This window comes from Xiphophorus maculatus, chromosome 20 (assembly GCF_002775205.1).
Source record: "Xiphophorus maculatus strain JP 163 A chromosome 20, X_maculatus-5.0-male, whole genome shotgun sequence".
Classification (NCBI taxonomy): domain Eukaryota; kingdom Metazoa; phylum Chordata; class Actinopteri; order Cyprinodontiformes; family Poeciliidae; genus Xiphophorus; species Xiphophorus maculatus.
In genome coordinates, this window is record NC_036462.1 from 2321818 (window position 1) to 2349264 (window position 27447).

Sequence of the window (27447 nt, forward strand, 5' to 3'; positions counted from 1 at the left end):
TTATTGGGTTTCAAAAAGTCTTTGGAGTGTCTTTTTCAACTGTTGTATTGTAGATTTGCTAGTGTGTTTGGTATCACTGTTCTGTTCTTCAGCTTATCATACCTGATAGTCCAGTAGTCCCGGTTTGATTGGGACCAAAATTTCAACATTTGCTACATTTTCAGCTGCTGCTTGTGGTTCTCTTTCACACTGCAGTGTGTCAGATGAACCAAACCCTTTGCGTAACCCCCCCCCCCCCATCCCCCCCACCACACACACACACCTGTGAAGGCCGCTGTACCAAGAACCACCAAAGGAAACACAAATATCTGAAGGAGACACTCGGTGCAACTTTCTTTTTCTCAAAATGTAAATAGAAATGGAATAGTGTCATATTTTATCAGTTGTAGGATTTAGGTCACATTTGTTTTGGTTCTGTTGGCCCAGAATGCCCGGTGCTATAGTACGTTTTCTGCTTTTGGAGAAGTCTTTGGTCTGCTTGGCATTCACATATGCATTCGAACCGCGCCAGAGTTCACTTTAATTGAATCCAGACCTAGGTTTTTAGGCGGACTAGAGTTCACTGTTTTGGTTTGCATCTGATTAAGTGTTCACATCTCCCCCAACGAAACAGAGTTTGTCTAACAGAAAATTTGTCTAATCAAGCTGGACAAATTAGCTTGATTAAAGAGAGTTTGATTAAAACAGGCTTAACAGGGCTGGTGGAATGGACTCCAAAAAAGCCAAAGACCAAAAAAGTGAACTCTGGTCCACTTAAAAGAAATAAATCCAGGTCTGGTGTGGTTCGAATTAGGGATGCAAACCATTAGTCAACTTAAGATTAATTGTCAATGAATGATTTATTAGATTAAAATTAGATCCAAAGGATAAACTTCTCTTAAACCTTCTTTTAGTGTAGTAGTTTGACCGCCATCCAACACACGGTGGCATTGGTCATCCAAAACCATTTGATACAGAAATAAAGATGGCAGAACTATCCCAGAATGGGAAAGAGAATCAGTCCAAACAAAGTCTGGTGTTGGATGCAAAATACACTTTTTGCAGTTCTGTTTAGAAATATTAACACTCGACAAACTCCTTAAGTTTCATCTTAATAGGTTTGCTGCATGGCAGAGCAATGTCAACTTCTCAATAAAATATTACTGAGTTGATATGAAGGCGAGGATGTGATGGCGACAGAAAAGTAGAGAACATAACTCAGAAAAATTGTAACATTATGGAAAATGACATGGTGTCAATAAGCATGGTTAATTTTGAGGGCTGTGTAGGTGTAATAATGTGATAAAATCACAAATTCCATTTTATTCAGTCAGTATTTAACACAGGTAACACAAAAATGTTTAAGCACAATGATGTGCTTCTTTTTTAAAATTCAGTATATGAAAAATTTAGCTCTTCATGTTATGATACAAAAGAAAACTCGGGTTTTTAAGAAAGTGGCAGCTTATCAATTAATTGTCGATTGATAAGACCAATCAATTATTGATGAACTAATTAGTCAATAACTTCAATCCCTAGTTTGAATGCGTATGTGAATGCAAGCAGACAGGAGACTTATTCAAAAGCAGGCTCATGGTCTTTAACCAAAGACAAAAGAGAAATACTGCAACCGCTAAAATCTGACATCATTCATTTTTGTCAGTGTCTTCTTCAGAGATCTTCCTGTTGTTTCCTTTAGATAGGGTTAGGGTTTGTTTTTACAACAGCATGATGTCTAGCCTTGCTGCTGTCTTGAGTAGTCGTTCATTATTTGTGTCGTATTGAATCTCTCCCACTTAAGTTCCTGGTTTCAAGCAATATCGACAACCAAGGGGCCTGTCAGATTGATCTATTACCAAGGAATTAAAGTTTTGGACAGAAAATCTGTCAAATTTAATCATCGCCATGTTCCCACAAATCTAGATATGATGAACTTTGACACCGTTTTTAAACTTTATCAAACTTTGTTTACTATACATATTTTAAATATTCTGCCTTGCTCCTGTCAGATCTGTAGGTCTAGTAACCTCTTTTGGTCAAACGGCTTTTTCTCTCTGAGACATGAATTTGTGGAATTCTTAATATCAGGACTTGAAACTGATTGCAGACTTGGTGCCTTGTTCACATGAAGACTGATGCAGTTTCTCTCAGAAGACCAGTCCTGTAGACATGATTAGCAGCAGCCCACGATGGTTTTATGATGCCGTTTGTTTCATTGTGCTCAGTTTTAAGGTCATTTTAAGATTTATGTTGTATATAATATTTTATCTTGCCATGCTGTCTTACTGTCTTTGTTAAAAGACTTTTTGGAACTACTAGCCTTCACTGGACAGTAAATTGCCAGGAAACGGGGAGGAGAGAGAGGGCAAATTGCCCCAGCAATTGAACCCAGGACAACCATTTTGAGGACTTCAGCCTGCTCGTTGTGCTTGTAGTCTACCAACTGAACCACCCAGCCCCAGCATCTCCCGTTTGACTGCCTTTAAACAGTTTTATGTTGTTAGAGGTCCTTCTTGGGATGTGTGTTGCAAATGAGCTTGAGGCCATAAATGTTCTAGTGTTTCTTACTTATGATTACTGCCTGTTCCTGTGCAAGTAACCAAGAAAGAAAGATCCACCTTTATTGATAGGCCAAATTGTCACCAATACCTGATCTAGAATTTATTTCAATATTGGGGCAGATACAGACATTCTACATCCACCTCCCAAAATAGTCAAATCTGTGAGTAGTGCCAGCTGCAGATGTCTACACTGATCCTGAGAGAAGCCAGTTGTGCTGAAGCTGATTTTATTTATTCCCGTGTCGTTTTCCAAAGCATTCCATTGTGAGTGGATCTCTGGCCCAGGAAGACCCTGTCTGCCCTGAAACCATGTGAGTCACGCGCGGACAATACGGTTCTGTCTTCCTCTCAGGAATTACACTAGATAAAGCATTCAGAGCCACCGACCCACTTTTTCCTCTGTCACATGATGGCCGTAGTACTCGACCAATTGTGTTAGGAGAGGTTAAAGAAGCTGTGAGGGCTTTGAGAAGCCCTTGATCGTTTTGTCTGCATCCTGTTTTAAGATAGCTGCTTTCTGTCATAGATGTAATGGACCAGCAGAGGGCGCTGCACTCTGATTGCCTGGTCTCAGGAATCCGCACGCCTCCTGTCAGACGCAACAGCAAGCTGGCGAGCCTGGGGCGCATCTTCAAGCCATGGAAGTGGAGGAAAAAGAAAAGTGAGAAGCCGAGGCCCCCTGGAGGTGAGCAGTGAGACAGACTCTGGTTTCCTCCTGCGTTTTGGGGGATCAGCTGGAGGATGGGGAAGAACGGAGCATGCTCTTGCTCACGGTTTCTCATTTTTTGCCAGACACTCTTTGGGCCAATTTTCATGAATGTTTGTGTTGTTCAGTGGCCGAGAAGAAGGCAGCTGTACGACAGAAGAGAGATGAGCTCGTCAAGCGAAGCCCTGGGGAGATGGAAACAGGTGCAAAACCAGAGATTAACGCCCTCCCCTTCACCAAGCATGCACATAAACAGTTCCAGGCTCATCACAGTCTACTTGCTCAGCCACATGATGCCCAACTTCTAAACAGACTCACTGCCATCATTTCTGTGGCTTTTACGCAGAGTCGGATCTCGCTTGTGGGGGGAACGGCGAGGATCCTGACACCCCGACCCAGTCAGACGGTGAGGACAGAGACGAGGAACTCATGGCCCCCCTGGCCAGTGCCAGTGAGGACCTGGGAAGCGATTCAGAAGCCCCAGCAGGTACAAACCAGCAGCTGTCACAGAGGGCACAAATATGACCTTGTCAGAAGTTATTTCTCTGAAAAACTTACAGTGTTTATTGGCAAATTCAAAGCTGCAGGAATCAATATTTACATTTAAACAAGAGGGAAAATTAAAGTATAGATTCATCATCGTCATTTTCTTTAGCCATAAACTTTAATGCATTGTATTGCGATGGTATACAATAGACCTACAGGTGGTAGTTCAAAATTAAAGAAGAAAATTCTTATGTTTAGGTGTCTAGGGTTGAGGTACTATACCAGTGTGTTGGCCTATTATTCTTATCTGAGTGTTATCACTGCTCAGATAAGTGAGCAGTGATAACGCTCAGTTTACAATCTGAGCGTTATCACTTAGAATCAACAAATGAAGTTATAGAGTAACTTTAAAGTTTGTTCCCATATTTGACTGTCAAAAGAAGACAGTTCTCTGTTGCTATGTCCCACACAAGATTGTAGATGTGCCTCCATTACAAATATGAGGACAACTTTGTTGTGCTTATATAACACGCTTTGGTAATCGTAGTGTTTTCTTTAAAAAGAAACACAGTTAAAATCACACATTAATAAATGCTGCACCATCATCATCCAAACACTTTCTGTCATCGTCTTTTTCATTTCCCCTTGCAGAAACATTCGGTTGTTGATCACATGACTTGTGTAAAAAAGTGTTTCCATTGCAGTTTTGTGAAATAGACAAATTTCAGTATGGCCAAAAAACCACCTCCACCCAGCACCAAAACGAGAGTTTACTTCCATTTAACAAATTGGTTTTTGAGATTTCAAATTGCGCAATTATATGGTCAATGGAAACATAACTTTCTGCACACCACTGTAGCCAAATCTAATTGGTGATATAACACACTGAGTAACATAGTCCATGAAGACATTCTCTGCCTGGCTTTGGAGAATGACAAGAACTCGAGAATACTAGAATTATGGCGCTCTTTATGCCAGCATGTTGGAGTCATTATTTAATTTCTCTTTGGGATCAATGAGCTATTTTTTTTATCTTGAAATTGAAAGGCTGGACGTTGAATAGAGAATAATAACATGATATAATTGATTGCAAATAAATTGCTGTCAATTGAAGTGAGATTTTTGTGTTCAGTATATTTAACTAGAAAATAAAAGTGTGCAGTAAAATTTGTTTCCTGAGAGGAGATGGTCCACCAGGTGGAGACAGAGACTTCAGAAACAAACCAGGCCTTGCTCCCTTTTCAGTTCAAGATGTGGAAGAAGATCCGAAGGCGGCTGGAGAAATCAATCGGGGCGAGGACGAAGACGCAGAAGACGGGAACGTGTCACTAAGCGACTCCAGTGAGGAGCGGACGATGGAAACGGCAGAGGCTGCTGAGGCAAAACAGGAAATGGTGGCAGCCAAGCCCCAGAGACGAGCCAGCACCCCTCCTCCACCAAGTCTTCCTGTCAAGCTGCTCACCAGGCTGGGCAGCTTAGATGGTGAGTTGACCTTGACGAACAGACAGACATGCGTTCTGGTACTAGTGTCTGACCGTTTGCTTCTTCAGGTGCTCCTCCAGTTTCAGTGAAAAAGTCTCCCGCCACATTACCGAGGAACTTCACACTCCCCAAAGAACCTCACGGATCCCTGCTGAGAGGCAGGATCTCTACACCCACCGGCTCTCCGCACCTTGGGGCCCTTCACCAGCCACTGCCCCCCAGCTGCATCATTGAGGAACTGCATCGTGCCCTGGCCACCAAACACAGACAGGAGAGGTCAGGTTAATGTTGGTGTTGAAATGGAATGAAAGTTTGGGAAAGTTTTTCATTTAATGACTGAAAATGTTCTAGATACAGCGTCTTGGATGTGACTATACCTCTTGACCTTTTTTTTTCCATATTTGGTCGCTTCATAACTACAGACGTCAGTATAGTCATAATTGTAATTGTCATAATTGATACGAAACAATTAATAGTTTTTCAGTTAGTTTTAAGAATGAAAGTCTGGAAAGTGTATCATGTGTTTTTGTTCAGTTCTCTCAGAGTCAAAACTTTGTAGAACCGACTTCTGTTTCCCAAGAGGAAACAAATCTTACAGCAAACTTTTATTTTCTAGTTAAATACATCTTCAGATCTTTTTGGTTTAGTCTCTACGATGTTTACAGGTGTAGATTTCCCTATCAAATTATGTTTGCTGGGTTTTTTCATAAAATAAAAAAAGTGTGAGATGTTTTTCCCATTCCTTCTTCACAAGAGCTCAGTGTTAATTGCATTTGAACAAATCTGAAGTGAAAAACACTTATTTAAAACACTTTGAAAACCATGTACCCCTTTTTGTAGACTTCAACATTGTGCACCGTTTTTGGGTTGGTCTCACATCAGTAACCCCAAAAAACAGTTTGTGTTTGTCTCACAAGCTGTTAAACCCCAGTTCACACATGATTTTTTCCCCTGATTTTTCCCTTACGACAACATAATCAAACCTGTTATACCTGCGATTTCCTGCTCATGTGTGGTCAAAATTGTGTGAATGAGTGTGAATGAGGCTCAACATTCCTGCTTATTTTCAATTCAGCATTTGAATTGTTTTTGCATTGATCAAAACAATTTTTTTTTTGCTGCTTTACCAAAGATGATAATGAAAGATCCATCTTGTGACATGTGATCCAAGTTTCCAGACGAAGGAAGCCCGCTGTTCCCCGAAGCGCAGAGCGGATGGCCGGCTGTCTCGGACGTCCAGCATGGAGAGGGAGTCACTCGGGGAGATGGACGGCAAGAAGAGGTCAGACGAGAACAAGGAGAACTGTAGCCTGGATCAGTACGCCAGCGACCAGGACAGCTGGAACGAGTCGGTAATCTCTGGTAGGTGTGCTGGCACCAGAGCTGTGCCTTCAGATTTCCTTTTCTTTCTCCCTATTGCATAGCGCACAAAGCTAACTAAATGTAGGCGCCATTCCAGATGATTATGAAGCGATCTAATCTTTATTGATGGCCTTTCCAGCCAGGGAATGACAGGCAGATTAGAAGCGATGATGAACATCACACTTGCTGGCGTGAACTTCCAGCTGCCTATCAGCATCTGCTGTGGTGGCCTAATTCCTGGACATCTAACTGTGACTGGGGCAGAAACCGTTAAACTGTTGGGCTGCAACATTAGCACAGATGTAACAAATATCTGGTTCCAGCATTTGGTTGATTGGATGTAAATATATAGTGGCTACAAAATCAGTGATGCCAATCTGGGATTAATATTAATTACAATTTTTTAACATTTTACTTTTCAAAATGTATATGTATGCTTTGGTCCATACAGAAATACAAGAGTAGATTCTTTGGACTGAAGGGGATCTTCTTACTGAGATTCTCTTAAACCTTCAACACCTTAATAAGTTTTTCAAGAAAAAACCTGAACTGGAGTCAAAATTTATTGACACTCATGCTAATATTTGGTTAAATATTAGTGGCTTATTGGTTGAACCATGTAGTTTGTTGACAAATGCATCTGGAAAGCAGGAGGTGATGATTATTACAGGATATGAAAGTGTCAGTACAAAGCAATCAAAGCTGTTCAGTTTGGATCCACTGACATCTAGTGGCTAAAATTTGAAACCTGTACAATAAATTCCATAAGTTTTTCTTAAGTATTAAGGGTTCTTGTCTTTACAGGGGCATCAGCTCCTTCAGCCTAAATAACATGTACATTTTTAAACAAATGCACATCTAAAAAAATTACTGTATGTTTCCTGTTAGCACTGTAATGTATCTTCTTGATGTGATTTTAAATTCATATTTTTCCAGTAGATTGTTTTTTGCCAGAAACACTTCATATTTATATAGATGTTTTTTAAATGTTTGTCTGTTTTTCTTTGAGCATGTAAAATTCATGAGCAGTAAATATTGTGCTAGTATCGGTATTGAACCAAAAAAAGCAAGGCAGTTGCAAGCCTTTAAAATTGTGATGGTTTTGATGGGTCAGATAGATTCAAGAAATTGTAACAGCAGCTGCGCAGGGGGCCCAAATAAATTTTTTGTCATGGGGCCCAAGATTCATGGTGGCGCCCCTGAATCAGGGCAACGCTCCAGGTATGTTTTTGAAGAAGGAATAACATTATAAAATGATGTAAAGCTCATAAAAGTTGATTTCACATAATACTGCTGCTAGTGGGCTGGAAGCTTCGACCCCTTGCCTTCCCTGTAAATCTGGCCATGATAGCAGCTGAAAAACTATCATTCCCTTACCGAAGTGTGTTCTGAACTTCAACAGGAACACTCCCGCGCAGGATGAGGAAAGAGCTCCTGGCCGTGAAGCTTCGGAACAGGCCCAGCAAACAGGAGCTGGAGGACCGCAACATCTTCCCGGTCCGCAGCGACCAAGAGCGACAGGAAATCCGCCAGCAGATAGAGATGAAGCTGGCCAAGTGAGTCGCTGTGTGTGGACCCAGCTCAGCACACAGTCAGACCCCCCACCCCTCTCATCGCCTCATGTATGTCGGCTCATTTCACATCACATCGCTTGTTTGTCTACATTTGACCTGCTTTTGTCTTCCTTTTGTAACACCTAACATCCCTATAAGAAGCACTCACTCTTTCCTTATTCATAGCAATGCATTGTGGGGAATATTTGTTCTCATGGATAAGCATGGCTACTTTTTTAGTCATCAAAGATTACAAACATTAGGGTGATATGGCAATATAATACCTAGGACTGGATGATATGGACTCTGGATTTTATCACTCTATGTTGTGATTCTGTTGTGATAACAATATCAATGATGATTAAAAAAAAAATTTTCTATATCGCAGAGCTGGTTTGAGTAATGGCTTTAATCATGTTATCAAATTTACATTTATTGAAGTTCTTGAAATCCAAACAGTAGACAAAGTCATGAAAATAACACCTATGACAATAGTTTTTTATATGAAGTTAAATTTATGGAAATTAATTTATCGGTGCACCTATTTCCTTAATTTTGGGAAATTGATGATTGGCCGATCCTTGCATTTGAAACCAAAGGTCTGAAAACCAGCCGTCAGAGGACTGACTGACAGACCTGCCCTGCAGGTCACGTCTGCACATGCATGGTTAACAGAAGCCACCCCACTGTTTACAATTTAGCAACTTTGTCACCACGTTTAGCAACTTTTCAGAGAAAAATAATCTGTATTGCCTAAAATCAGAATTGGCAGGTCAGTCTTTTAAAGATGGGTGATTGGACAAAAAACTGCAATCATAATCATAATGCAGATGTCTGTGTTGCTTTTGAATGATATTCAGCGCAGAACGCAGGTTTACGTTGACAAAGATTTCATTGTTAATAGTCTGCACCTTTCTGAGTTTCTTTTTTTTCTTTCTAGTACTGGTCTTTCTGCTGCAGAATAATTCCTGGAGTGAGGAAGGGGATTTTCTGAAATGCTGAGGTGGACTGAACAGAGCAGTGTGATCGGATTTGTCATTGTGTGCTCTTATTGCAAGGACTCTTATTAGGCTGTTTTTCTGCTAATAACGCAAAGACTGGCTCTGCTAGCAGAAGTTTAGTTACAACACCAGCATTTATACCTGAAATCTGTAACAATCGCATCATAATTTTCAGAGTTGCATAATAGATGTGTGCTGAACAGAAAATTAGGAGGTGTATCACACATTTAACTTTGCTTTTGTAAACAATTTACATGTTCTGCAGTTCACAAGCAGTTCCAGAGTTTCTTAAACTGCTCACTCAAAACATGCTCTAAATGGAGACTGGCCTTTTTACAGAAACAGACTAACTCCATTTCTAGGTGAAAATACAGAAATAATCATTGTTGTGTGTGTGTGTGGGCGTGTGTGTGTGTGCTACACTTGATGGACAGGAACTACTCCTATATGTCTTTAATGCAGTTTGATTTGTGAGTCCAGTGCAGAAAACAGAGCAAATAGCAGAAATAAAAATACTGCAGACTTGAAGGAGATTGCACTACGTACTGATTTCCCGTCTGAGTGTTGTGTAAGTTAAATAATTTGGTGATCTCTTGTTTGTGTAGCATTTAGCTGAACAAGAGCTAAAAGTCCCCATTAACTAAAACAGAACATTTCATTCAATAATTGCTTTTAAAGTTTTGATAACAGATAGGGATGTTTCAGTGACATTAATTGAACGTTATCTGAGTCACTGACTCACATAATAGTTACAAAGGTTAAAGAAACAGCATTTCTTTCCCTTTATCTCCCAAGTTAGAAGGTATCCATAATGAATTGATGTCAGATCATCGTCAGTCCTTAAAACATCATATTAGGTCAACTGTAACTCCAGATTTTTCCCCGTACAGAGCACAGCATAAAAGTATATCTGTAATGAGCACATAAAAGATAAAGCCTGTGGAAGGAACCAGCAACAAGACTTTTAGAACCTCAAATGTTTTCAGCTGCCTGCCGTCACATATTGCTGGAAAGGAGAAGTGTGTGACTGAATGTTTTGTTAGTGTTATAAAAATATTTTGTAATCTAGTATAGCTAACGCAATATGTCACAATTCTTGAGCATTTCATCTATTTTTGCTAGTTAAAACACAATACAGAGGCTGTAGGTGTGAAATATTCAGCTTTCACTTTAAGGCTTCACTTAAAGGACTTGGCTTACAGTGTAAGTCAAGTCCTTTTAAACAGGAATAGTTTCTACCATTTTTTGGAGTACTTTCATGAGCTTATTGTACATCTGAATATGGCCACAGAATATAAAGTAATATGAAATAAATTAACTCAAATTTCTTAACTTGTGGAGTCATATTCACAATGACTAGCTTGTTTTTAGCATCTGCAAGCTAGCTCCCTCTGGCGGCTTAGAAGTGGTTTGAATCTCTGTGTCCTACCAAAGGTTTGATGTGATCCATTGACAAATGGATAAAGAAATCAGTAATTTCTTTATCAGGGAAGTGTGTTGGTGTTTACTCCTAGTCTTTTAAAATCTGAGAAGAAAATGTGAGAGCTAGCAGAAAGCACCAACACTAACAGATGATACATGCACATTGTGTTTGAGCCTGCTGACCTCTAGCTTGTCCTGAAAGCACCATATTATGTCAGTGACAACTTAACTGTGTAAATGAGAGGACATGAAGGAAGTGATCAATTTGTAGGCCTGGTGTGACCTGATTGAGTCAGTAGTGTTGTAGTTTTACCCTGTGGCATCAACAGATGAAGCTTGCGGAGAGTTGTAATGTCAATAAGTGAATGTGTGCCAGGAAATGCACATGACCACAAATCAGCACTTAATAAAACTGAGAAGTCATTCAGTCAGATTATTTTTGTTTTATTTTGTCCTTCCAGTCACATACTGAGATGTTTTCCCTAGAAACCTTACTAAGCCCAGTGGTTTAATATATTTTAAGGAGCATTATATGACACACTTATCATCCCATACGCAGCTTATGTAAACTGAGTTGTTGATTAATCTTGTGTAATAAAAACAGGAAGAGATCAATTTTGTGTCATGGAAGGACAATGTGACTGGATGAAGCAGGGATACGGACAGTGTGTACACAGTGTTAGGTAGGACAGAGGTCAGAGGTGACAGGCTGCTGCTCATGCTGTGCTGCATTACTGCTGTGATTAGTTGTCACATCGCTCCTCATTGGTCAAGAAACCAATGAGGAGTTTCTGTTATCATTCTCAAGATCTAATAATAGCAGGGATCATTTTTTAATATACTGCAATTAGGAGAGACCAAACTCCTTTTTTCCCTTTTCACAGATGTTCAAATTAAGTTAACACTAGAAAAAGAGAATAATTGATCCAACTTAAATAAATTACTTCAGTTGGTAACAAGTACTTGAATTAGGTTTATACGAGTTAAGTTTATGAAGTAGTCAAATCTTCATAAACCTAAAGTTGTCAAACGCTACAAATCTCTGTGGGTCCAGGCTGTGTGGAAACAAAAATATCTTTTTCTGTGTAAATTGTGATATTTTCATGAAAATGTGTTTAATTCTGCAATATTTGGTCTAAATCCGTCTTGGTGGCTACTATAGTTGGGTTTTCCTATCGGTTACAGCGGTACCACTAGGTTGATGGATACGTAACGTTGGGGTGTAAAACCTTCTCACTGTTCAGTCGAGAACTAGAATTGTGAGTGTGGGGACCGATGGCAATGTTACCAAGTGTTTTTCATTCTGTAACAGGGTCCCACTGAAGAGTGTGGAGGTTCTCATGTAGCTATATAGTAAAAGATGCAATTTTTAATTTTTGACCAACTGTTTATTGGTCAGGCCAATAAAGTTAAAGATCGCTCTGTTCTGATCCCAGGCTGTTTTCTCCGCATATCGTCAGGATATTAAGTGCATAGAATTCTTTTAATTGCTCCACTGTCTTGTAAACAATCCTCTTTGAAGATTTATTGGATATTATTGGAATGGCAATTTGAAATTGACAGTGCAGGAGAAGCAACATGTGCTCTTGGGTAGCTTGAAAAGTAGAAGTTGCTCACCAGTGTCCTACGCTGAGTGTTGCTGTGGAACTCACCAGGTGCTGGCCTCTCAGCTCGTAGAGTGATGGACTGCTGGACTGAGGCATTAGCATGAACTGAGTCACTGCTGAGTACAGCTAAGGCGCACCATTGTTTTTGGGGGGCGGCGGCATCGCGCTGACCTCTACGGTCTGCCAGAGGACATGACAAGCCCCCCTGGTAGCCGCTCTCTGAACATCCATTCTGTCCCAGCTGTTGTGTTGCCTCTGCATGAATCATACTGATTGTGTCACGCTGACAGAACACAGCAGAACCATGTTTGCGGAGGCGGATGGAACTAATTGTCCTGTTTTAGGTTCAAGTAGCTGCACTGCTGTCTGTGCAGCTCCAGGAACAGAACAACCTAAATCACAGCCAAACAACAATCCTCTGCGAGCACACCAAACGGAAAGCAGGGTTTCAAGGCACTCATCTCATTTAGCATTTAGCTCGACGTTATTAGCTGTGTTTCCATTACAAATGTGCATAGAACTTTGTTGATATTCCACTAATGTCGAAAAACACAAATTTGCAATGGTGGTTTTAATGTTAAATAAGAAACGCAGTCTTCCCCAAATGCACTTTGATTTCTATACATGAGCAGAACTTTAAATTCTTCTACCAAACTTATTACAGACCCGTTCGCCTTCAGAGAATGTTCCCTGATGCTTCAGATCTTTGTCATAAATGTAAAATACATAGGGGCACATTTAATCGGTTCATCTGATGATACAAGAGATTGTTGGTAAGCAGTTCCTACTGAGATGGTCAGCACCACAGGCCCCTACAGTTGATAGGTTGGTATCACAAATCTCTACTTTTATTCCAGTTGAAAAACTGACTCATGATCTTCATCAAAAATCAGAGAAATTCTGGAGGAACCCACTGCAATATTTCTTACATAGACTTTGATATCAACTGGAAATGAGGACTGACCACTTCACCCTTTTAAATTATTATTTTTTTCTTTACAGTCAATGTGTCACTCACTCTGCTGCCCTTCGATAGATGTAAGGACTCTCTACTTTGCACCATACACAGGGATGTCTGTATTTTGTGTATGTAGGCTGTATGTATATTTTCACGTAAATACTGCAGTGTTCCTTGTTGATTTGGGCTGGGTTGTTTTCATTTGCTTTTGTTGATGTTTACGTAAAGTTCTGAAAATCAATTTAAAAAAAAGTGGGGGAAAAAAGAAACAGAGCAATTAAATTACTCAATAAGTCAATCAAAAATATGCCATGCCTCTAACTACTTCCTGTTGTCTTCTTCTACATGGAAAAATCCTGTTATTGATCATGATTGGTCTAGTGATTCATGTGATGTGAAAAACAATTTCAATACGGCCAAGAAAAAAACTCACCACATCTTAGTGCTAAAAGTTTTTTGCAAAAAACATGAGATTTTTCAAAATTAGCATGTTTCTTTTAAGCAACTTTATTTTTGAGGTGTCAGATTGCGCAATCATATGGACAATGGAAACAGCTATTGATGCAACATTGTGAAACAAGTGGCTTCTAGTAATTTCATCTGTTAATAAAGACTAAACTTTCCTTCAACTTTATTTCATTTTACTCAAACAAAACGTATATTTTTTGAAAGAACATCTTTGTTTTCAATCCCTCGGTGTGCAATACAAATAAGTTTCAGATTTCAATTGAGCAGGTTTATCTGGGTAGTTCAGAGCATCACATGGCATCATATGGAGTGGGGTTGGGAATCTTTAGGCCTTTCATGATTCAATTTGATAAGCATTCATAAGACTGAGATGTATTTATTTATTGATTATTGAAGGAATTTAGCTTGCAGTAAGAGTTTCTATAAACCTTGTAATTTGCTGCACTTTTCTGAATTAGGGGAAACCTTGACATTGCTTCCCCAGACGGCTCTGTGGTTGACAATGGAAAGTATGAGTTCCACTTAAGTGAGATTGATTTATTTATACAGCCACAGATATGTTTCATTCATATCCATCCATCCATCCATTTTCTGTATACCCTTGTCCCTAGTGAGGTCAGAAGGGGTGCTAACGTTCCAGCTAACTTTCCAGCTAACGTTCCAGGCAGGAGGCAGGGTACACCCTGGACAGGCCAGTTTGCCGCAGGGCAACACAGAGACAGACAGGACAAACAACCATGCACACACACACACTCACACCTAGGGAGAATTTAGAGAGAGAGACCAATTAACCTGACAGTCATGTTTTTGGACTGTGTGAGGAAGCCGGAGAACCCGGAGAGAACCCACCATGCACAGTGAGAACATGCAAACTCTGTGCAGAAAGACCCCGGGCCGGGAATCGAACCCAGGACCTTCTTGCTGCAAGGCAACAGTGCTACCAATTGCACCACTGTGCAGCCTTTATTCATATCCATTCATATTAATTATATTATTACTGGTTCAGATTTAAGCTAGATCATTCCAATTTATTTCAGTTTTGTACAAAAGCCTAGTCTGAATCAGATCACATTATATAGTCCAGTTTAGGAGTCTGTTGTAGAGGTGAACTTAGTTTTATCATAATATGGTACTATTATGATGACAATATTACTTATTTAAAGACAATACAACAATCATCCCCACAAACAAACACTGTTCATTAAAAAACACTACAATTTGTTTCTTCAGCACAGTGACCACATAGAGAAATGGGATTTGTATCACACACACATAGTAACTGCATTTAATCTTATTTTGAACGTTTTTTATTTTTTGTTGATACCCTTAATGAACAGACAGTGGAGAAAATAGTAGATCCAACAATACTGACAGTTTTGGGAATAATAAAAAAAACATTAATTGGAATTTATTGTGAAAATTATAAATCTAAATTCTTATCACGATAACAAATTTATCACAATAAATGATATACAATATGATAAATTCCCACCCTTATATTCTGTATTAGAATATGGGACAACCAAGCAGCAGTTGGTAAAGACCTTTCTCAGGAAGCCCAGCTGACCGCATCATGTTGACTTTGCAGCTTGGAGACGCTATGTATTTGAGTGAATCCATCAATGAATGCATGCATTTAGTTTTTAATATTAAAGATGATGCCCAGCTGACGTATATTAATGTTGTGAAGCTCAGTTGAGCAGCTGACACATTGCTCTGGCCTACGTTGCCTCAGTGTGATGCTCTGCAGCAGAATGCAGAGCAGTGGGCGAGCCCTGCTACAGCAGAAGGGAACCCTCTCCTTCTAAATTTAGCAGTGCAAATGGTGCATCAGCACCCATAATCAATGGCCTGTCTACGTCACAGCTGAGCTCGCCCCGTTCTGCCTGCAGGATTCCTCTGTGGAGCTGGCCTCAGCTTTACTGCATTGCTAAATACCCCTAACCCCCTCCATCTACTTTATGGGTTCTTGTGCGAGAACTCATGTTTGTGAATTCAGCTAAAGGCATTGTTATATAAATGTGAAATCGCCATGGCAGCAGAGACTTTCTGCAACCCAACTGATTCTCTGGGAAGTGGTAAGATGCTAGAGATCGTCCATCTAATGAGCGTAATAGCGTATAATGTTATTGCAATCTTTACCAGTGACATTGTCATTTAATTATATTGTGCAGATCTAATGATTTTATTGGGAATGAGCAATGTACGACTCAAATTCATTTATGAAAAACACAAATGAATTTGAGACTCTTGCTCATGCATGCATGCATGCGAGCCTCTTGGCTGAACTGTGTGTCCTACTGAGACAATAGTGATTATATATGAAGTAAAAAAAGACATTTAAGTAGCAGTAACAATGACTATGTTAGGTACCTGGTAATTGGATATTTGTAGCCCAGGGACTTATTTCTGCTGACAACAGAAGTTGGCTGTGTGAAGCAGCTGTCCAGAGCTGCTATAAATAACTGAAAGCCTCTGCCCACACAACAGCTGACTGAAGGATGGATGGCTGTATGAGCATTGAGGAATCCCAGTGCCACAAGCTGAACCAGAGCTGGGGTTTTGCTCTCCCCTCAGTGTTCAAGCATATTGTGCTCAGACAGTGATACGCAAAGATCAAGTATTTAAACTCAAGCAATTTAAACACATTTTAAATTACAGTATCATTTTGATCAAGTGTATTTACCACTATGGCAGTTTCTAGGCAACTAAGTCTGTCACATGGTGACAAGCTGCTGTATTTCTGAGTTTTATAATCTGTTTCACCCCACATGAAATATTAATTCCTGCTCTGCAGAGGTCAGCCTCCCTAGGATAATAGGATAATTACATATCCTATTCTCTGGGTAAAAGTAAGGCGGTTTAAAAAGTTCCCACAAAATCCCAAATGCCTGAGTGCTCTGCTTTCATAACTGTAAGGCAAATGTACATACCAACGTTCAGGCTCAAAACATTTATTATGAAACATACAAAGTGTTACTGAAGGAACAATCGGGTGCTGTGCAAGGCGAAAAAAACCCAACTACTTTGTAATAGAGATGCTGGTTTCCTTTTTGGCTTGTGGAAGTTAATTTTTTTTTCCAACTGCAGTGCATTTTCTGATCAAGACCACATATAATGTTATCAACAGTCCTTTGTTCAAAGTTACTAAAAAACATAAACTTGTGCTTACAGAAGTTGCATGCTGGTGAGTGGGATTGATCATAGAGTGCAAAGTTATTCATTTTATGAAAAATCTGAAAAGTGCGGGATGCATTTATTTTTAGTCCGCTTTACTCGGATACCCCTAAAAAACATTAACTGCAACCAGTTGTATGGTTGTTGTTGTTTTTGTTATCCACATTACATATTATGCCACAGTAAGCCATTAGGGCTAGTTTTCATCTGTAGACCCAGAAAATACAATCAATATAATTACAATAAACACCTCACGTCGACTATTCAGCTTCAGATGAAGTATGGGAGAGCCTTAACGCTGCTTATCACATGATCCACACTCGACACACTGATGCCCAGGGCCAATATCATGCTGTGGGGAATGCAGTTGTTTAGCAGAGACAACGAGGCTGGTCAAAGTTGAGGTTGGATTAAACCTAAACTCAGAAAATCCTGAAAGAAAACGTGTCAAGGGACACAAAAGTACAAGCCTATCCACTCCAACAAAACAACAAACCTAAACTTAAATCCAGAGCTGCAGTGGAGTAGTTCAGGCCAAAGCATATTCAGGTGTTAAAATGGCACAGTCCAAGTTCAGAGCTAAATCCACTTTAGTAACTGAGGCAAGATTTTGAAATTGACGTCCAGCAATTGTTTCTATCTAATTATGATCTTGAGCTTGGATGGATGGGCAAAATTGTTAGGATGTGTGCAACAAGTTTGGTAGTCTTGATAGCAGAGAGAGGTTGCACAAAGGGGGAATGAAAAACGTCAGTAAAGCTTGGGGTTGTGGTGCGACAAAAGACAAAAGATGAATGAGTAGTTTTGAAAGTCAAATCCTTTCAGCACTTCAGTCTACTGTCTATGTTGGGAATAGTAGCAGTTGCTAAAAAGGTCTATGCCTCCAAGTTGCCTGCAAGTTCCATAACCTTCTACCTATGCCAGATATACATTACATCATACATGTTTGGTAATCATGACGACTGTGGTGTCACCAGAGACCGTTTTCCAGTTCCAATGGTCCTGTTATGGTGAGCAACATCACGCGTCAATTTCAGACTTGGAGTTGGCAGATACTGTACTGTGGAGCGGTTGGAGGGAGGCGAGCGCCGGATGAGGCAGCCTGTACATACATGGCATGAAGTAAAATCCTCAAATTATACGTTGCCACCATTCCTGTCCCAGAAGTAGTAATTAGAATTGTACAGTGTCTTTTATTCGAGGGATCACACTGTAAGAACCCTCTAATTGAAATGTCAGAAGTCTCTCAGCCTTGGCGCCCACTCAGAGCTTTGTTTGTTTCCCTCTGCTTCCCAACCATTCCCAAATAAGGGTTAACCAGCAGCAGTCAGGGATGCAACCCATGACTTGAGTGCTATAAATGAACAGATACTGTATGTTGGAAGTATTTTCGTCATAAAACATTTACTGTTAGGTACGAACCATTACTGGTCAGCTCATTTTTACCACTCGCTAAAGAAATATAATTGGATTATTACAATAAGATTCAAACAGGTACAATTATTAGTCAGTCAGTCAATTACGTTTATTTGCATAGCACATTTAAGCAGCAAGGCAGTTCAGAGTGTTTTACATCACAAACATGTCATACAGTCAACAGCTGTGAAAAGCAGTGACTTACTTGGCATTTTGTCAAGGACCATGCTTAAAATGATCAATTCACATTAAATATTTTGGTTAAATGTTCCATTTATTGTGGTTCAAAAGCGGCTCTAAGTAGGTGATTAAAGGAACTTGGTGTTTCAGTTGTTTTGCAGTTTTCTGGATGTTTGTTAGGAACCTTTACAGATACCTGATACCTGTGTCATACACACTTTAAAACGGGATAAATGTAATGCTGCCTTTTGCTGTTTTCGCTGACTATGCATCAATTATTTTTGCTTTAAAAGCACATTTTTACAAATAAAATTTAAATAATTGGATGCCATTTATAAAACATCCCTTATGAAATCAATGCCAGATTGAGCTGAAAGGTTATCAAGTAAAGCTGATTATAGCTTGTCAAGCAGAGACTACTGTGTGGCTTTTTTATTTTTTTTATGTATTTTTTTATTTCGAATATGATAGCAGTATAAAATAACATGAAGGAATTCAAAAGACACATTTTTTTGTACCACAGTAATCTTAACATGCTTGAAAAGGAGTAGGAAGTAGTAAGAAACTTATGAACTCCTACCCCATAAACCCGTACAATATTTTGAGATGGACCCTCATTATTAAATAAAAACAAAACAAAATATATATATATATTATGTTTTATCTGGGTTTACATATGTCTAAATATATACATCCATACCCACACACACTCATATGTGTTGGCCTCAATTTACATATACACATTAGTGGTATCTCTGACCCATTATATCTTGTGAAAATAACCTCCTTGTGTTTCCTTTTAAATTGTAATACATTTTGACTTTGTTTTAACGCCTCATTTAACTTGTTCTATAATTTTACACCGCTTTGCATTGAGCAGGACCTCCTTACACAGTCCATCTGCATCTGTTCAGGTGTCACATTCATGCTCATCACTCTTAGATTATATTTTTCCTGAATGTACCTTCATATCCTTCATAAACTGGTGTTTGTTAAACTCATGAATAATCTCCTAATTTCAAAATTGTGCTTGTATTTTAATGTTGGGATGAAGAAAATGCAATATGACATGTTCAGTGGCCTTCAGCAGCATAAGCATTGTGACCAAAAATAAAAGGGAAACAAAATGCTAGAAAGTGAACGTGCATGTTCTCACAGGCGTGTTACTGAACTTAGTGTTTACCTTTTAGTACTAATACCTTTCAAAAAACTAGAAATAAGCAATACCTGACTATCTTCTAAAGTTTGGTTTTCTGTGTAAATATCAGAAATGGCAACTTAAGTTTGAGACTGTGACTTGAATTGCACTTAAATAGTAGAAATAAAAGACTTCGTCTTCAGCCCTAAAGACTTGAGACTTGACTTGGACTCCTTGTCAGAAACTTGAGTCCTATTAACATATATTAACAAACTGCAGCTGCTGCTCCTGTCTTACTGTCGAAAGATGATTTTGATCATTAGAGTTGGTGGATTATAGGGTGTTAATGGCTCATAATAATATCTTCATGTCAGCTTAATAATAGTGACCACATAAATGCCTCTCCAAATGAACACCATATTAAATTTCTGGATTGTTTAGAAAATAAAAAAATATATAAATTACCTCCTAAATTCTTGTTTTTAAGCTAGCAGCAACATTACAAGGAAAATTGTACTTCTGGTTTCCTACTTTCAGAAGATCACCGCTCTTCCCATTACTTCCTACACCATACCTTGATCATTGTGCAGTAGTTTATCTATCATTACTATTTAGAATGTTTCAAAGCTTTAAATGTGGATTTAGGACACGGTTTCTGAATATTATTTTAAAACTTTAAGCTTAGCCTGAGCAGAAGAAAAGCCTCCAAGCACTATTTTGTTCAATATATGATTAACTGAACAATATGAAGGCATTGATAAACAATGACAAAAAGCACTTTGTTTGATTCATCCATAAATTCAACTTTAACAGGTTCTCATCTCTTTCTATTATTTTTCTTAGGCAAGAGTGTCTAATTATCCTTCTTATAGGGTAAATGCTACATTGAATTAATTTTCAAAATAATATATCAGTTTTTTTTGGATGGTGAATTAAATTTAAAATAATGAAAAGGTCATTCTTCATATTACATAAAGATTGAAAGATATAATTACTAAATGTTCATATCATAATTTATGCCTAAGGACAAATAGTTCAGATTTGGAATCATAACCTACAGCAATGCAAGGCTAAGAGTTATGACACATGTAATCTTCACATGTAAAACATGCACTGCCAGAATGTGTTCTAAGCTGTCTCTTTAAGACTGTGCCGTATTGGATTTGGACATCTAATCAAAACCACCTGAAGTATTTTCTGTGAGAAGTTATACCTCAGAAACAGCAACCTAACGGCTGGCTAATGTTGCATCAGCCTCCTGTGGTGTCAGAGGCCAGACCCTGCTGTTTGAGGTCGCCAGCTCCACACTGTGCTCCCTGTGGGAGGGTTAACATCCAGACATAATCTCTCAGTTGACCTGCAGACCTATTGCAAAGGCCAAAACCTTGGACACAAACTGGTTAGATAAGACATTGATCCAGAGTTTCATGTCGATAAGCCTTTGAAAAGGTTACACAATGTAGATGCAGGAATCGAGACTGTTTTTGTATCTTGACATTTATGAGTAGAGTAAGGAAGAAAGGCACACCATGTTTCCTGGCCTACGGTCTCACATGAATGTGACCCAGTTATAATGGAGTACAACTGAGCTGAATTTCCTAAATAAGCAGCATCTGGTTGACTATTTGAGAAGTTTAGTTCCAGTGAATGCAAGCCCTGGCACAACTCCCCCTAACTACTGTCCCATCCCCCATCCTGGACTCACTCTGATTCCACATCCGGCTGCGACACTGTCGTCCTCAGACTCTGTCACTGTAGAGATGGGAGTGAGAGATTAGTACACGTCTGGGTGAGCACTAACAGGCCAGCGGTGTTTGACTCATCCCATTCTCCTCCAGTCTTGATGAGCTGACATTCCCATCAGCCCTACTCTCGCAAACAGCTCATCGCTTTGACATGCTGGTGAGTTCTCCAACCGGCGAGAAACTTTTACCTCCAGCCAAGCAGAGTGTGGGTGAGGACTCGTGAGGCACAGTTCGATGCAGGAGCCTGTTTGTTGGCCAACTTGAAATCTTACTGACTCACGCTTGCTTTTGGGATGTTTTTGTTAGATGCTTTTAAAGCACAGCAGTAATAGTTCCTAATGTAACATGCTTCTGATCCAGCTTTTCTGGCCGCAACTGATTTTGATTCTCTCCGTCAACTGAGGCAAATCTTATTGACCTGAAATGTTTTCAGGCTGTAGCTCTGCTTCATTTAGCACACTGACTCACTTTGAGTATTGCCATGTCTGTGGTCTTGTTTTTTAAGCCACAAATAATCCCAGTCACAGCTGAAGCCATCACAGAGCAGGGAGATTATTTTAGACATGCACTCTAGATGCCTTCCACTCTTTCATTGCTCACAAGGCTTTGGACCAAATGTTGCAGACCTTACTTTGTTTTCTTTTTCATAGTTTAAACTCACATTTCAGTAAGTGAACATGAATTAAGTTACGAGGTATATTTGCATCCAATTGCCATGCAAATTTTAAGAGAACATTTGAAATGTCACACATAAAGGAAAATTTTAATCGAACAGAAGGAAGCCAATGGCCAGGGTAACAGTTAAAGGAGAAACATCTAGGCATCCCTCACCCCAACAACACAACCCGTCCCATCATGAAGATTCTGTATCTTGTATTTGATTCAGTCATGATCCGTGTGTCACAACCTTTGGTAAGGGTTACAAAAAATAGGAAACTGTTTCCTGTTGAATGAAGTTTCTTTGTCTTAAACCTGTGAGCTCTGATAATATTTTAGATGCATAAGAATTTTTTTTTCAAGAAATAAGCATATGTAAAAAATAAAAATAAAAAAAAGATGAGAAATGCTGGAACATTGTGCAGACCACAAAACACGACCGGCTTTGTTTTTTCAGAACACTAGATTTAGATATTCATGGCCAGATCTAATTAGTGTCTGTTGAGTGGGTTCTGTTCTCCTGGCTTCACACTCATCAGCATTCAGTCCCGTAATGTGGCAATAAAAGCTGAAAACACCAGCAATCTGGTGGTATTGCTGAACTCAGTGAAACATTATGGAAAAAAAACTGCATGTGTGATGTGTTGTAGCCACTAAACACACCACACATGCACTAAAGTGTAGGAATATACCCACTTAGACATACCACCTTCTCCATATTTCTGATTAATAAAACCAAATTGGTGGTTTCAGAGGGCGGAAAGTTCTATATAGGGTCATTTTGCCAAGTTGTGAATACAGATAAATATAAAAAAAATCAGCCTCAGTGTAGAGTGAAAGATGGGAAAATATCCTTCTGAGTGTCGCTCTGTGTTCCCAGGTACGATACCATCACATTTTTCAGCCTGCACCTTCAGCTCCTCTCATTGTCTCTGTTGGTGGTGGAAATCACTGCTCCATCTCAGCTCAGTTTATTACACTATGATCTAACTCCCTTCTGCTGAATTAGGAATTCAGACTCTTCTGTTTGGTTCCACAGTACTGGAATGACTTAGCGGCACCAGAACTGGGTTTCCCTGTCTTTCTTCAGGAAACTGTTAAAGACTTTTTAGGGAGCAACTCATACCTTAGCACCTACTTCCCTTCAAAACATATTTTTCTGCACTTCCATCCATGCCTGTATTTTATTTCTACACTGAACTTGACTAGTGGTCTTCCTTCTAATCTGCTTAGATATAAACTGCATAAATCCTAATTTTTTGGTTATTTTAGACAGGTCAAATGCATAAACATGACCACATAAGCAGGAGCAGAATACATTCGTGTTTGACTAAATATTATAACTTTTTTTTTTAATCTGTGAAGTGTGGTTTTTTTCCTGTCTTGTTTTGCTGCGTTTCCTGTCTGATATTTTGTGTAACAGGACGCTGTTAATTTGATCAAACACAATGTCTACTGGGGTGTGTGTGCGTGCGTGGGTGTGTGTGCGTGCGTGCGGGTGTGCGTGTACGGGAGAATCTCCTCCCACCCCCACCCTTCACATTCGCACCGAGCATGTGGCGAAAACCAGGCAGCGAAGCAGCGCAGCATCCTAGTCAGTCAGTCGGTCGGTCGGTCTACTCGGCACCGCCACTCTTCCGCTGCTGTGCTGCTTGGAATACTCAACCTGTTCTGCTTTCTTTGGGAAAGGGTCGCTCTTACTTTCTCGGCAAGGAAAGGTGCTGTCTAACGCGCAGCCGGACTTTTTCTTCCCGATGTGGAGGTTAAAATGCTGGAGTAGAGAAAGAAGCCGCGGTGGGGACCCGCTGTTCGCTAAGTGGTCTCGCGGCTCCCGGCGGTCGCTCGCGCTCCCAGCGCGGCAGCAGCGCTGATAGCTCGCGGAGAGGCTGAGCAGCTTGTAGGGTGTGAGGATGGTCCAGAACGTAATTCTGGTGTTCTTCCGCAGGCGACTGAGCCAGAGACCGGCTGTGGAGGAACTGGAGAGCCGGAACATCTTAAAGCGTAAGTAGCCGGGACTTGGACGCAACTTTAATACCGTCACACCCATGAATGACTTATTACAAAGTTAAGAAACGTTTTCAGAAAGACCGCTAAAATCTTTTATTAGTAGATATATATATTTTTTACTATTAATTTAAAAGTTACTAAACTTTATACTATGATAATGATTTTCCACTTCCTAATAGTGTGCTTTATAATTTATTTAGTGTTTTAAAAATTGAGTTATTTCATTTTCCATAGACCATATAAAACTTAATAAATTAACTGGAGAACTTTTTTTTAATCATGTAATTTTAAATAAATTCCCTTTTGAAAAGAAGTATAACAACAAATACAAACAAAGAGTATTCCGTTATTTTGCCGATACACACATACCCCATCAAATATTTTCTTATGGTATAAAACTTGGTTGCAGCCCCATTTTTTATAATCTAAACATTCAAAATAATTTTATTTGGAAGTGAAAAACAACATGCCTACCAAAGAGAAATAATTTTTTTTTTTTTTTAAAAAAGGAACGAAGCAAATATTTTACAAACTGCAAACACAACATCTGGAACTAAACTGCCACATTTACCTTTAAACCAGATTAAGGCATTTCCTAACTTTGGTGCTTTTTAGTTTACTTGCATATAGTATTTCTACCAATTAGTATGGGCCTAGACTATTCTATAATAATTCTGGCCATGTCATATTATTTGATCCAGGTTCTGCAGACTAACTTGTGAAGGAGAAACATATGTGCTTTTGGTAGCTGATATGTAGGAACGCATGGCATTGCTTTCCTGCTGTCGTCACTACAGAAACATTATGAAACGACCATGTGAGAGACCCACATTTTGTGCTGATTTGGGTCTCCTGTGTGTGTTGGACCACCTGTGAACCCTCAGCAGCTGTCCTCATCCTCCACAGCAGCAACACGCTCCCGCTCTGATAACAACTATGAAAATTATGCATAAGAGCAACAAAATCTGCTAATATAATAGAATACATTTGTGGAAAAAATTTTATTAAAAGGAAGTTGGCATTGAATGTGGTGGACCTGCTCCGGTTTCACTCTTTAGCTTCCAAACATCTCTCTGCTGAGAGAATGAAGAGCTGCATTTGTTACAATCATGGGGTGTTTTAGGAAGTGTACATATTTCCTCTGAACGCTTCTCAGTCATTCACTTTAGTATGTTGATATTAATCTTTTGTTGTTTTTGTTTCAACAGAGAGAAATGACCAGATTGAGCAGGAAGAGAGGAGGGAAATAAAGCAGCGGCTCAACAGAAAGGTAAGACGGATTAAAGCAAGCGTACGAACCATTAATGTTTTTAGTTTTCTTTGACCTTTGCTGACCAATCACCTTTCTCCTGCAGCTCAACCAGAGGCCAACCGTGGATGAGCTGCGGGACAGGAAGATCCTGATCCGCTTCAGCGACTATGTGGAAGTGGCCAAAGCTCAGGACTACGACAGACGTGCAGACAAGCCATGGACCAGACTGTCAGCTGCTGACAAGGTAGCCATTAAACCCCCCCGCTTCTGTTTTACCCAAACACAAAGGATCATATGTCTTTTACTAAAGAAGGTTCTGGAATGTAAGGAAATGTCAATTATGGCCAATTAAACCAACACCATTTCAAATAAAAAGGTTAATCCCATCAAATTCTACAGAGGTCTAATGTAAAATGTGTTATGAAAAAAAAACTTAAAATAGAAAATATATGTAGATTTTTAAAAAATATGTAAGAAAACAAATTTTTTTAACTGGGTAAAAACACTCTCTTATGTTAATCCCCATAATCTGCCTTTAGACAGATTCTTCATCTCTATTTAGGCCTCACCAAAAGCTTCATGTTGCTTTTGTTCTCCAGGCGGCGATCAGGAAGGAGTTGAACGAGTTCAAGAGCAACGAGATGGAAGTTCATTCTTCTAGCAAGCATCTGACAAGGTGAGCACAAGACGACTGGACAGAAGCGATTTAATCAGATTAATCGCAAACAAATCGATTGTTGAAATAATCAACTCATTTAGTAATCAATTGATCGGCAACTGGTTTATAGAGTCAAAAAAGGCTATTTGCTAAAAGAACAACATTCAGAGCAGAAAAGACAAAACTGTACCAGAAATATATACATTTTTGCTTTTTAGTTCAAAAAAATCTTTGTCTGTAAATCTGTCCTACCCAAAACTCCTCAGGTGGCAGCTTTAGCTTCACCCGCTTCAAATTGTTTAGAAAAAATCCTCTATTAATCCCCTTTTGCAATCCAGTTATTAATCTTTTAATCCGAAACTAATCAGGAGATCAGCTCTAGACTGTATTGATGCTCTTCCCATTTGGATGTTCAGTATCTATTAGCTGCAAATACATTCTTTGCTGCAAATTATTCAGCATTTAAAGCAATGCTGTCAACATTGTAGGTAAAATAAATATATACACATATTTTTCTTATTTGAGAAAGGAACGGAATAATTTGTTTATTTTCATCTTTTAATGCATTTCTAATATTCTGTAAAAAATCTGCAGAATGTGCTCATTTATTTGATTTGATTAATTGATTATTCAATTAATTGATGTCAGTGGTTGGGTGTGTAACAGGGTCACTGTAATATTGTACAATTGTCTGACATCGATAAGTGTGCAGCAAGCGGAGCCGGGCCTAAATTTATCCTCAGCCGTTCCCCAGGAGATGAGACGTTGTGCTGCTTTGGCCCGACTCGCCACAGTAATGAATGTCCTCGCTTGTTCAGCTTACGTTTCGCTTATGTCATCTGTAGCTGAATTAGCAGGGCTTGAGCAGCATTGTTCATGGAGCTAATAATAGCTTTACAGACTTTTAGTTTTTAAGACCTCACTCACACATTTCCTCTGTTTCATCTCCTTCATGTGCAGGTTCCACCGGCCGTAGCAAGGTTTCTTCTGTGAAGAGTTGCTTAAATCTGGTTCTGTCAGAGAAGACCTTGCATCAGTGGCTGTCCTGATATTTGGGTTCAGCAAACCTTGGAGGCTATGTCTCTAATAGGGAGTCTGCTGGTAGGAGAGGCGGCATGCAGCACGCTCCACCTGCGCTGAGGGGAAGCACTCCTTCACCACCCGGCCACAGCAGCAGGAAGGACAAAGATCTGCCCTGCAGCTCCAGCAGACCAGCAAGGACTTCTTTTTGTAAACAGACTATTTTCAAAGACTTTGTTTTTGAGGCCACTGGTGGTGGGGAGTGGAGGGGGTGCATGTGATGAAGTCAACCAGTCCCACTCCAGTAACGTTAGTCACAACCCTGAGCCGTGTGAGTCTCAACGATTCAACTGATCAGTTTCATATCAAGACTGTAAAATGTTCTTAATGAGCCCTTGTCAATGTACAAGACAGAAATCCCTTTGTAAGCACTATTTATTGTCTGCACAATACAAGTTTTCTATTGGTAACTGAGTTTGTCTTGTGTGTTTGTCTTGAACAGCAAAGCAGGAATGAGTTTTACTAAAGTAGGAGGTCAGCTTCCTACACAGTCTGGAACGGAAACTCATCCGTTTGTCCATCCATCCATCCACCAACCCAACCTTCACTATT

The 27447-nt window shown here is 39.6% G+C and overlaps 1 protein-coding gene across 3 annotated transcripts in view; it reads left to right on the plus strand.

Annotated features, from left to right (window-relative positions):
* Positions 1-27306, plus strand: part of LOC102233682 (phosphatase and actin regulator 3-like) — a 48138-nt gene extending 20832 nt beyond the window's left edge. For 2 of the 3 annotated variants that reach the window (XM_014472020.2, XM_023325112.1), the window contains exons 2-13: positions 3067-3225; positions 3375-3449; positions 3593-3733; positions 4978-5214; positions 5283-5490; positions 6386-6576; positions 7979-8132; positions 23844-23899; positions 25114-25175; positions 25261-25401; positions 25757-25833; positions 26776-27306. In XM_014472020.2, coding sequence (XP_014327506.1) covers positions 3067-3225; positions 3375-3449; positions 3593-3733; positions 4978-5214; positions 5283-5490; positions 6386-6576; positions 7979-8132; positions 23844-23899; positions 25114-25175; positions 25261-25401; positions 25757-25833; positions 26776-26791 — 1517 coding nt within the window. In that variant the 3' untranslated portion in view covers positions 26792-27306. Of the gene's footprint in view, positions 1-308; positions 2852-3066; positions 3226-3374; positions 3450-3592; positions 3734-4977; positions 5215-5282; positions 5491-6385; positions 6577-7978; positions 8133-23843; positions 23900-25113; positions 25176-25260; positions 25402-25756; positions 25834-26775 lie in introns of those variants that run through there. The other variant, XM_023325113.1, reaches the window with a different exon arrangement.
* Positions 27307-27447: the final 141 nt, after the last annotated feature.